This window comes from Epargyreus clarus, unplaced genomic scaffold, assembly GCF_041222505.1.
Source record: "Epargyreus clarus isolate Ecla_fem2 unplaced genomic scaffold, WU_Ecla_fem_2.2 ptg000019l, whole genome shotgun sequence".
NCBI classification, from domain to species: domain Eukaryota; kingdom Metazoa; phylum Arthropoda; class Insecta; order Lepidoptera; family Hesperiidae; genus Epargyreus; species Epargyreus clarus.
Window position 1 is genome coordinate 4,269,175 of NW_027332227.1, and position 13,105 is coordinate 4,282,279.

General features: G+C 34.6%; 1 protein-coding gene across 1 annotated transcript in view; it reads right to left on the reverse strand.

Annotated features, from left to right (window-relative positions):
- The window catches only part of lili (LMBR1-like protein lilipod), a 32,130-nt gene that overhangs the window by 6,015 nt on the left and 13,010 nt on the right, over positions 1-13,105 (reverse strand). The window contains exons 5-6 of the mRNA XM_073083248.1: positions 9,777-9,929; positions 534-709 (exon numbers count right to left, since the gene is read on the reverse strand). Of these exons, the coding sequence (XP_072939349.1) occupies positions 534-709; positions 9,777-9,929 (329 nt within the window). The remainder of the gene's footprint in view (positions 1-533; positions 710-9,776; positions 9,930-13,105) is intronic.

A 13,105-nucleotide genomic window follows, 5' to 3' on the forward strand; every position in this document is an offset into this window, starting at 1 on the left:
GCTTATAATTACGTGAACATGAATATGGCGAATTTTATTCGAATTTTCTATCGGCAATATTTGCAAATACAAGCTGTACAAATATCTGTATTGTTGCAAGGTTTTCGTGACAGATGAAACTTTAACAAAATGTTTTATTCTTTTTATGTAATAGAAATTGGAAAAAGATAAGCAGTCAACCTGATTTGTTTAAATAGTTTCTGCAGACCATGAATAAACAACTCGAACATTTTGAATATAAAGTCGGTCATAGATAGTACCCTTGAAAACTAATTTGAAATGACTGATTGACAGAAGCCTTACCAATTTTCAAAACAAAATACAAGCAGCGTTGCACTACAGATTTTTTTAGGTGGCACACCGCTACATCTATTTCGATTTTATAAACGTAGTGGCAATTTTTGATATGAAGGATGTGGTAATGGACATTTACTGGAACTATAATTAATACGATGTTAAATGGTCTTTAACTTTACTACGACCGACCACCTCACAAAACACTAGTTGACAAGATGCTATTAGCGATAACCAACCTTCCTTAGCGTGACAACCCTCGCCAATCTCTCATTGAGTCCGGCCTGCAGGGCTCCATTCCTGAGCCGCAACAACGGCGTCTCCTTGCCCGACACCTTGGAGACGGCCGGCCCGACCGGCGCCGACACGTCCCCGCGGTCCGGGTACATCGGCTCTGGGGATATGTAGCCCGCACCTGGAATTATAAACAGATCGCCTGACATATGTGAAGGAGTATTGAATTTTATGCGTGCATTAGAAACAGTTAACAAACACGCAGACCAGCGTAGAATCCAAGCGAGAAATACACCCAAGTATCACATAATATTATACATATTTGTAAATTTGTAGTGGGTATGAAAAAGTAAAAAAAATAAGAACCTAAAGTCAGGCGTCTGAAAACTGGTGCTTTTTACTCCGCGTTAAATTACAAAATCGCACAAGTATTCTACTTGTTCACACAGTGGGTTTTGAGGTCGATTTTGGCCAATAAATAACTAATATTTTATTTTCAGTATTTGTTGTTATAGCGACAACCGTTGTGCATCCTCTGTAAATATTTCATGTGTCTATCTATTACGGTTCCGGAGATATAGCCCTGTGACAGACGGACAGACAGCAAAATCTTAGTAATAGGGTTCCGTTTTTACCCTTTGGGTACGGAACCCTAAAAATGATAAATTTCGATTTCAGTTTTGCATTTGTATATTTTTGTATACTTTAAACTAAGTTACTCTTCTTACAAAGCGTGTTCCATGTTACTTTTCTTATTATATCAATAGATAGAAATAAAGATATTCATAGATAGGCACATTATCTAAGTAAATAAGAAAAAAATATATATCTTACGAAGTTCTTACACCTCAAAGATCGCTTGTAAGACTGACATAAAAACACGGCTCGCAATTTATTATCAGCAGGTAGATTCAAACCAGTATGCTGTTACCTGACGGTAAGAGATCACTGCAGTCCATACTCCATAGATATCTCTAGCGATCTCTAATAATATTACAACTTTAGTTAGCCCGAATACGTCTCTTGTAGATTTTGTAGTTCGGTTACCAGGTATTTATTTTATACAAATCTTCATAATCAACCAATTTATTTCCCAATAATAAGCAAGGTCTTCTATTAGAGTGAGGGGTAATTTTCATAGATTAGGTACACCTGTAATGTTCTATTATCTAAATGCCTTAATTAGCCTGCAAAATTAAGCGTCATAATTATATTCCCCGTAACTTATCCTTAGGATGTTTAAGATTAACTGAAAGTCTTCTCTACTTAATCGACAAAAAATAGTCTAAAATAATAGTTATTACTAAAACTAATAGTCTGTTAATAACTACTGACTAAAACCCCTCTTATCCTGAGAGGTAGGCCGTGCCTAGCAATAAATTCACTAATGCAGTGACGACGACGGCGAAATAACAAATAATTATGTTATTAACCTCCACCAATTTTTCTACGAATTTATTTACCACTAAGTTACCCTCAATTTTAGATCACCTGATATTAGGTTACAGCATAATTTCCTAGACAAAAAGTAAACATAGCGTTTCTTAACGTAAAACCCCCTTGAATATGTTTTCATAGTGCAAACCATAAATTAGTACCTAAAGATACTTCACGCCTTGAAATTGAATGAAGCCACAAACGGCTTATTAGTAAGTTCTTTTTTTTAATTCTTGACAAATAAAAACATTATTAAAGAAAATTTACGAATAAATAACTAATACTGCGTAATTCACATAATAAATAAATAATTATTTCAAATATTTTAGGGACATTTTAGCACGGAGACGTGGCAAATAGTACATTACAATACGAGGACGAAAAATTTTTTTCTGACAAGTGTGAGTTTGCAGGCCGAGCCGCAGGCGAGGACTGCAATCACACGAGTCAGAAAAACATTTTTCGTCCGCGTGTTGTATAAAATTTTATATTACGGGGTCGGAAATGGGGGTTTTGCGCACGCGAAGCGTGCGTAAAACGTCCATTTACGCACGCCGTGATATAAACTTTTTTACGCAACTATTTCAATACTCAAAACTGGATACATTTTCTCGTTAGGAGTGAGTAATTTTTACTAATCTGTGGTGCAAACGTAGTAAGAATATTAAATACGTAGGCACATTATCATAACTATAGAAAATGGTATTTATTTTGAAATCGTAAACAATTCAAAACCCGATAAACCAAAGACAATACGCGCGAATGGTTAATAACCCGTGTCGCAATTGTGTGCGACAGTGCTCTGTGGGCGCTGCGCAGAGCACCGCTGACGTAGCTAGGGTTGTCAACCTTACTGTTATTTATTTATAGTATTTTACTACATTGCAGTTACTATTTTTAAGTATACACTATACGCTGTTGAAAAGTAGGTATATTGTACTTAAAGTCTTATATTTAGTTAATTTAATTTATTTCTTTAATTTTTAATATAACATAGTATTTAACACTGTTATCTGTCAAAATAACAACTTTCTAACAAAAATAAATAGGTAAATGTATTTTTTACCCTACAAATTAACTCTCAAACTTAACTTATCAGTAGGTATGTGAGCGAGCGTTACGTAGTTGTCACCTTTTCGTTTCATATATGGAAGTTTTGTCGATTCATACCGAATCGACAACACTCTTCTACATTACACGTAGTTATACTATTGTTAGGATAATATTTCATGTTTACGCTAGCTCACCGTCAGCTGCTGTCAATACGTAGACTTTAATGTTAACACGAAGTAAACTGTTGACAACCCTAGACAGAGCTCGCAATCATTGTTCCATTGTTCAGCGACGCACGTCCGGATAGCAAACACTAACCGGTCACAATAATAACTAAATTATTCAAATATCGACCTTAATTCGAACACGCGAGACTAAAACTTGAATCGATAGTCGCCATAGACAAAAGAGTCCGACGAAAATAAAAAACAAACATAATAAATCATTTATTAAAACAAATCTTAAAAGACAATAGACATCTATTTATCGTAGTATTAACTGTTCTTATCTTAAATGATTGTGGTTGATTGAAAGTTCTAGCTTTTTCGAGTCGTCAATCTATTAATACGCTATCTCTACATAACGGCTAATCGACTCTTGTTTTTGTACAGATATTAACACACGTAATCAAATCCGCGTAGGTTGATTATTGAAAATCCATTAACATAACTTATGTAATATTTAACATACTTTAAAAAATTGGTCCTCAATCTTACTATTTACATATTTATCTACTCGTACCAACACAATATGTAACCCACAAATGAAAGTGTCAATTGCATTCTTTCATACGACAATGTTCTCATTCCAATAAATTTCTATCATAGTTACCTACTGAACGTTAAAAATTCGTACACGATTTATATTCATAAGGAGTCTGTAGATCACCCAAATAAATTCGCATTGGCAGTAGGAGTCATACAACAATTTTATTGAGAATTGCTAGTAAAAATAAAAAGTTAATTTTCATATTCAATAGTTCGTATGGCTAGATAAAAATATGTCCTCGAATGGAGACCACGTCTGGGCAATAGAAGTACAGGACTCCCCCTGACCAAATGTTCCGATGACCAGAAGAGGAATGCGGGTAACCGCTGGATTTAGACGGCTCTAGACCGGTCGGAGTGGCGCAGATTAGGGGTGGCCTATGCCAAGCAGTGGACTCTTATAAGCTGATGGATGGATGACATAATAATATATTTAGAATTGGGAACAGGAAGAATTTCTGGAATCAATTAAAAAGAATAATAGGCACGAAAACTTAAAAGCTTCCTGAATTTTCAACCTAATTATGTTAAGTGCATCGAAGAATATAAACATTTACGTATTAAATACTTGCGAGCATTTTCGAATCGTGACAACTTTACTGTATAATTTTATGTACATGATGATAATTTTAGTGTTATTTGTAATATTCAAGTAGCACGAGCATGAAGCCAAACTGATGGTAAGTGGTAAATGCCGCCCAAACGGATTTGTAACCAACTTCATATAAAACAGGCGTTCTACTTGTTTACTCTAGTTGAATCCGATCACAGATACATTACCAGTTTGCCACTCCTGAGGACAAAGATAATAAACATCAGCTAGCATTCACACCCTTCTAGATGCGCCGCTACCCCTGAGGACTAAGCTGGAACGCATCCGAAAAATATGTCTCTTACCACAACCTTCAAACCAGAACACAGCAGCGCTTAACAGTGCTGTTATTAGGCAGAAATAGATGGCAGTGGTGCCGCTGGAATCGAACCACAAAGAGTTCTACCACCTATAAATAATGCATAGCATGGACGAGTATACACATTTACAAATTCAATAACGTCCCTACAAGCATTAGCGAATCGTGACACTGTACACACGATTGCTTACTATTACAAAGTGCATAATGTACAACAACACACATAAAAACAGTGAAATAAGATTTTATTTTTAATGCAATGATCGTATTTAAATTTAGCAATTATTGTGTACCGTGGAAGGTCAAGGTTATTTTATCGGACAACGAACTGTCGTAACAATTATACCTACTTGTATCTACATACAATCGTGCTTGCAAGAATTTCTGATTAGAACGCAGACACTATTAAGATAGCGAAACTATACTAATTTACTGACCTGCTTTACAGGAGTCTTAGTTTCTTGCTGTGTCGTTAATTCCGGAGATAAATCTTTGGCTTTAGTTTGTCTAGGTTTATTGTACAACTCAATGTGTATTATACAACTTATACGTAAGTAGATTTCTAGCAGGTACGCAGAAACAGTCAAATTCCGATCTTTGAAAGGCACAAAGTGGATATACTAATTTTTAAAATAAGGCCGTAAGTGAGTAGCCTATTGAAAAACATTCAATCTGTTGTGACCATCTACTCGTACCAAGCACCACAAGGAGTACTGATTTACCTACTACATGCATGTAGCCACCAGCCCATAGGATACTGACCCGGCTGTCCTATATAGGTTTACCGGTTTCCCGACATGTTATAGCTGGGTTCGCTTCGCTGTGTAACGTGCTCTACGAAGCACGGAAACGCTCATGAAAGCCACAAAATTTGTTACAGTCACCAATCTAATCGACCACACTTGATGTTACCTTCTAACAATATAGCAGATCCCTCACGAATCGCAAATCGATCTTAAATATATAATTTTAAAGTAAATGTATGTGCCTGTACATCGGAAAAGTTAAGCCTTGTATACAATAAACAAATTAAAATCCTAATTAATATTATAAATGCGAAAGTGGGTTTGTATGTCCGTTTGTTTACTACGCTTTCACACATTACCTACGAAACCGACTGTCATGTTGTATACACATGTTGTCAGGGGTTCAGAAAAGATACCGTCCTGGAAGGAACCGAAAAAAGTACTGTTTCCGAGGGATACATAAAATCAACTATTTTTATTGATCTCTGACCGCGAGCGGAGCCGCGGGTAAAAGCTAGTGAATCATAATTTCTTATTTATGAAGTAAATAAACATACTCCGCATTATCATTTACAACTTTACTTGATGTATGTTAAATATACCCAATGACGTGGCAAGGCCAAAGCAATCTAAATAATTATCCAGTTGACGTGGGGTAAGAAGTCGCAGAAGATTTAAGTCAATTTAGACACGACAATAACAAACAAAGGTTGGATCCAACAGATATGTGAAGTAATTTCATTGCGGCAAATGTTCGATCAAATACAGATGTGTTGAGTATTTTCATCGAGGCTGACATACACTTTCAAACAACAAAACAACACATTTATGATTTTATAGCTTTGTGGCAGACAAACAGTTGGAAGTAGTGGAATGGTAGTGAGAAACCAGTCGTATACAAGACTGGTTTCCACTTGCACAAGAAGAACAAAAAGTCAGTTTGTTTTCTTAATTTAAAACGTGTCCTTTGTACATGGTGACGCATTACACACAAAAACACAACATACACACAGGTGGTACAAAAAATAAAAACTGAGTTTTCATATAAAACCAAAACATCGTAAGTAGCGGGTACGATCAAAACAACCTGTAGCATAGCCAGATAGCTCAAACCCACTTTCGTTGAAAGAAAAACAGGTCAAGCTAATAAAAGTATGGTAAAAAATTAAAAGTCAAAAAAGTTAGGTATTATTTTTAACAAAGAATTATAACCCACTGGTAAACATAAGCATTAAACAACTTATAACATTTTCTTTTAAGGCCTGCGGTTTGAACTAACCGCAATGTTTATAACAGAGACTATGGAAAACGACAACTGGAAAGCTATTTTAAATTATACCCTCAAAAGCCTTTCGCCAAAATTTTATATTTTAAACACATTGTAAAAAGTTATTTACCTACAAACTCTATAAACGCAATTTTATATTTTAACATAGTGTAAAAAGGTATTTAACAATAGTATAATGGTTATTTCTTTGTAGTTACAAAAAATACCGTATACCTATAGTGTCCAACTTTTAGAAAATTATATTTGGGACAAATCAGTTTATATTTTAGGTAAGACATTGTATAAAAAGTATTACATGTAATACTTTAATAATATAGGTTAAAAGATTTAAGAATTACCATAAGACGTGAGATATCTCGATTTATTACCGCCGTATCTACTTTAACTGGAACACTTAGTAAGGCGCTGGTAGCTTATCGTTCATAAAAAAATATAAAAACTGCGTTCTCAACCAAAACATTTCCATTATTATTTATATTTTTTAAATATATTATAATTAAGTTGTAGAGGAGCATGCAGTTCACCTGATGTTGAGTAGCTAATGCCGCTTATCTGCAATCAACCTCAGACAAGACCAGAATTCCATCTGAAGTCGGTCGATGAGGACTAAATTGGAATGACTCGGAAAAATATGTCTCCCTTACCACATCCTTCAATCTAGAACACGCCAGCATTTAACACTGCTGTTAAAATGCAGAAATATGTGTTCCGTCGGCGTTGTAACACAGAGGGCTGCCACCTTGAAATTTATTTACTACTAGCTGACCCGGCAAACTTTGTACCGCCTCAGAATTTATTTATGAAATATATTTAATATTAACTCTCCATTTAAAACTTCCCTGGACTTCCACAAATTGTTCCTAACTAAAATTAGCCAAATCGGTCCAGCAGTTCTCAAGTTTTAGCGAGACTAACGAACAGCAATTGTTTTTTATACATATAGATTTTGATAATCGAGACTGTCCCGCGAAATGGATACGACTGGTCCCTTAAAAATAGTAACGCAAAAAATATAGAAGCTCGTCACGTAGAGTTTAAACATACGCGAAGGTCACGTCACGAGGTCACGCTGATTGAGCAGGAAGTATGCAGGGGTAACATAATCTGCTTGTTTAGTACCTTGTGTAGTATCTTGTACGCGAAATACTTGTGGTATCGGATACTCGCGTACTTCATTAGTTGAATGCGTCTCTGCATGGTTGGAGATTTAATCTTGGATTATTGTAATTAAGTAGAGGTTAAAGTTCTTGTACGTTTCTTACGTTACGTTACGTTGTACGTTGTTCTTGTAAGTTATGTATTGTCATATCAGTATTTTTTATTAAAAAACTGTCTTTCAAAAAAAAGGAAAATAAAACAGTAAAAAAATCTTTGCGATATAATCGCTTGCTGATTTTTCCTTTTATAGCAGTTCGATATAGAAAGGAAAAATATTAAGAAAAGATAAATACAAAAAAGCTTGTAAAATATGTTAAGTGAACTTTCGAAACATTGCGTTTTAATGAACTAGTGTCCAAATGTACATACTTCAACGAATCTAACTCTATTAATAATTTTATAAGTAGACGTGCTTGGGCTACAGTAGCATTCAATTCAAGTGAGCTCCACGTTCCCTGCGTATAAATATAGAAAATAAATCAAATTACTATATTTACAATGTTTAAGAGGTGCGTAGATGATATCGGCATCATCTATTTCTATTCATTGACATATCGGATAGAATTATTTATCGTACGTGTCAATCACACGGTATGGTACCGTTTTACACTTTCTATAAAACATTTTCTTGGCAAACGTTAGATGTAATTTTTAAAACAGCGTTGCTTGAAGCTTATAGGTATTAAACTCCCACATAAACAGTTGCAACTGAAATATATCATAAGACATAAAAACTGTTATAAAATTAAGCCTCTCTGATACTAGTCATTACGTTTTTAATAGCTACGATACGTTGCTATGATCTTGTTTTTAGAAGTTTACTTGTGTTCAGTGCAGTATTTTATATAATAACCTGACTACATAAAACAGTTAACACGTTAGATGAATAAACAAACACTCAGAGTCGGAAAAGAAATCCAAGCTCATCAATTAAATGTCTGTCAGGCCCGGGATCGAACCAGGAACCCGTCACATATCTGACCGGTAACTCTGTCACGAGGATTGACACTTGGTATGTGAAAAAATATGATCAGTGACAAAATTAAACAAGATGATAATTAAAGCGAGTTGCCTATTCATAAACGAACATTTATTAAAAACTTAGTTACACATGAATATAACTTGCATGAAAGATATTCTTTGATCCAAGTTTGATACATCGACGTAAATTCAATGAAGTGAGCACGCTCCAACGACGCGTAGATAAAATAAACCAAAACATATTTAATGTCACTAGACTCTAGCGCTAGAAATATCCACTTCGATTTGGATGTTTTGGAAGGCTTATGATATAAATTAATCAAGTGATATGTTTTGAAAATATACACCTACGTAAAACACGTGTATATTTTTAGCAAATGTCACCCGTTCACATTAGGACTGCCGAAGTTTTACCGTTCTCCGTTCTGACATATATTGCTGTTCCTTAGAAATCATCTGTAGTAGGTTACCAATGTCCATCAAATACAGGGGACCTTTAGTAGTCCTATGTCGACATTATAGTCGTCACAATTTAATAGGCCCATTCTAACACATGCCATCCTACGCCGTGATATACAAATCGTGAACCAAAGAAACAGATTTTTACGACAAATCGATAACAACCCCATATCGTTTTTATAGCTTACTTAATATTTTGTACAGAACAGAACATTTGTTTAATGTTTGTCTAAATCATAAATAATAAAATGGACCTATTAAATTGAGACGACTATAGGTCGAATGTTTGTCTTAATGCCCAGAAGTGCGTATGAAAGCCAGGCAACACTTGCCGTCAGTATATTACACAAGAAGTTTCAATATCATAAATACGATCATTACTACGGTATCGTTGCGCATAAAGGTTTGACATCAAGTTCGTTCTTTTCACATAAACGAAAATACTCACCAGTGGCAAGAGAGTTATTGATCCGGCGTCGGAGTGTGTCCTCCTCGAAGGAGTACACGTAGTACTCCTCGTTCAGGTCCCGCAGGAACTGAGGCTTCACCAGCACCGCGCTCACCACTCCGAACAACCGCACGAATCCCAGTGGCGTGAAAACTGCAACAAATTACCAGGAATTAGTTAAAACATCCTCTAGGACTGTGTTTGTGAACCTGTGGTCCGCGACGGAATTAGAAGTGGACTGCAAAGTTTTAAATGAATTTATTATTACTCGTACTCTTTGCAGTTTGAAATTCAGCATTACAACCTGAAAGTCAAAAGTTCGAATCCCCGATTTCATCTGATTTTTCCAAGATATTTTAGGAAATCTACATGGCGAAGTTTAATAAAAAATGTTTTTAAAAATGTGTGTAAGTGTTCACACATTTTTATAACACACATGTGTGTAGGTGTTACAGTGGAACTAAAGCCTTCAGAGAAAGAAGGCCTGAAGACTTTCCACTCTGAGAAGAGACCCATACCCAACAGTGAGACAATAATGGGTCGTATACAATATTACCCTTTCTTATGTATCTACATACTTCAAACTGTACTGCCAAAGACTAGGCGGTCATGGCATGACGTGTTAAATGGCCCATTACGATAAAACAGTTAAACCCCTGCTCTAAATTGATAATTAATTAATCGGAAATAATACGCTTTCTACACTTTCAAATTTCTATTTTATAAATGCAATGGTTCAAAAACAAGTAGAATGCATTTTGCATTTTACTGTACTCAGTGAAATCATAGGAATAATTTTATACTCGCAAGTAATTTAAATAACTATAAAACTTTCTTAATAAACCGCAAAAGAAAAACGTATTATTTTTATTTAATAGGCAACGGAGCATGCAGTTATACTAAGTGGTCACTTAACTCCATATATACAGGCTATAGGGGTTCTACTTGAAACCCATTACAGATACATTGCCACTCCCGAGGACTAACTATTAAATATGGTCTCGGTCTCATATGCAAGCCGGCAGCCACACCCATCCTCAGAAATATAAGAACTGTCTCAGAATATATGAATACTGCTAGTACCTATCCGGTGAAACAATACTCGTCCAACCACCTTACCAAAATTTCAAATATATTCTATTTACTTATATACCTAATTATTATTACAACAGACATTACAAGCAGCGATGATAACGAAACATGCATTATTTCCATTGATTTTAACACGTGTTACAAATTCATGCTAAATGTCAAAGTTGAAAGCCGACACTATTTTTATCTGAACAATTAATCTATCGCCAATACAAATCGATTTATTAATACTTTATGACGAATCCATCATTGCTTTCTCTTTAAATAACACTATTGCGTCAGCGCCTATATGTTTACTCGCTTAAGCTTTCGTTTTAGTGTTTATCTACGTATGTACGAGTTTCACCTGTGCAAATAGTTTTATAGTACATCGCACAATGTGATTTGATCACAGTAAAACACTAGGCAGCACGCCACTACTTGATTCAATGAATTTCAGCTGATGACCACACACAGATGGCATGGGATACATATTTCTCTAAACTCAAATTATTTTTGGATTACGTAGATTTTTAAGCTTCGCGGAGTTCAAAATAGGAAGATCTATTTCAAAGATACATCACATAATTAAAGGCAAGTCTTTCGTTGACCAGAGAACAGGAAAGCCAATGCTAGAAAGTAATTGGATGTAGAGAAGTAGAAATCACTTTAAGAATAATTTTCTGTGCTAGATAAAAACGTTATTTCCGATAAATTGGCACGTGTGTATTAAAGAATTTAATTTCAAACCACCAAAATACAATCGAGGGTACTCCATCATAAGGTTTCTATTATAGATGTAAAGCGAAATGAAATAAATAATACTGAAACTTATTATAACTCCACTATATTTTAATTAAAATTTGTTAAATATAGAAAAATACCCAGCAATATCTAAAAACCAGACCTTGCATTGTCTTTCCAAGCGTGTTGTGGCAAAGTCTAAAATTCCATTCGTTCGTGAGAACGTCCGTGATTTCGTTTTGCCCGTTTTACGGCATCTATTTGTGCAATGTTGTGTACTTAGTTTCATCATTAACATTTGTCTATATTTTTCCCAGAAATATAACAGTAGCCATACATTCACAGTATTCTTGGGATTAAATACTACCAACAAATACCAATTCGCCAAAATTAGTAAAATTACTCTAGTTTCTCCACTAATATTTAAAAGCACCAATAGAAACTTTAGTTCACCTAATACTGAATCGAATTTCCCCTTCTATTTTAAATCATTTCAACATTTTATGTAGCCAAGCGATTAACCTAAACATTATAAGACTTGCGTTTCAATCTCATACATGTCGTTATCTCTTGCTATCGACACCAATTTGCTCTTAAACCACTTTTACAATCGCTAAACGTGCTAAAAGCTTCATTGATTTCAACTATTTGTATTAAAATTAAGTTAAGTATGCGACTTATTTAGACAAATATCATCGCATCGAAAATCGGTGAAATCGAAAAAAATGACGAGCTTCTGACAACATAATTTCTAAAGCTTACGTTTACTAATTAGAGGAGAAGGGAGGAAAAGTAAATTATGATTGAATCGAAAAAGCATATTGACTACATCCATCCATCAGAAATTGACGATGACAAAGTTAAACACCCAACCAGTTATGCAACCTTTAAAAGCATGCATGTCCTAACATTCACCTTAAGTCTTCTTCAAACCGCTTTTTGTAAAGACTTCGTAATCGCATCTTCGTAATAACAATATGACACTTGAAAAGAAAATCAACAAAGGAACCGCTTTCAACAATTTTGTATGTCGATACCTTAATTCGCAAATCAGCCAACTCCACTTTTTGTCAAAATGTTTTTTTATTTATTTTGATTTCGTTCGACGCCATTTACTATCAAAATAACTAAAAAAATAAATAATATGTTGTTAAAGACAAACGATTAATAAGTCTTAAAGTATATACAATCAGGATGCATTTTATATTGGAACATTTTATAACGACTGAAATCTAAAAAATCTATTAACATCTTTAAATATTTATTATTCACCGTCAAGTTCGATATGCATAGCTATAATAATTTCACAATATCAAATAAAAATTAAAGATTGTTTACGCATTGATACGGCCACTATTATAAATAAATATAAGCCTATTGTTAGTATGCATCGTACTCAATTCAAATTAAACATTACTAAGGCTGAATGCCTCCAATGAATACAGGATCGCCTACATAGCCACAATTCCAAGATTCCTTTGCCTATTCGATGTAATAAATATTTATTGGAAGTA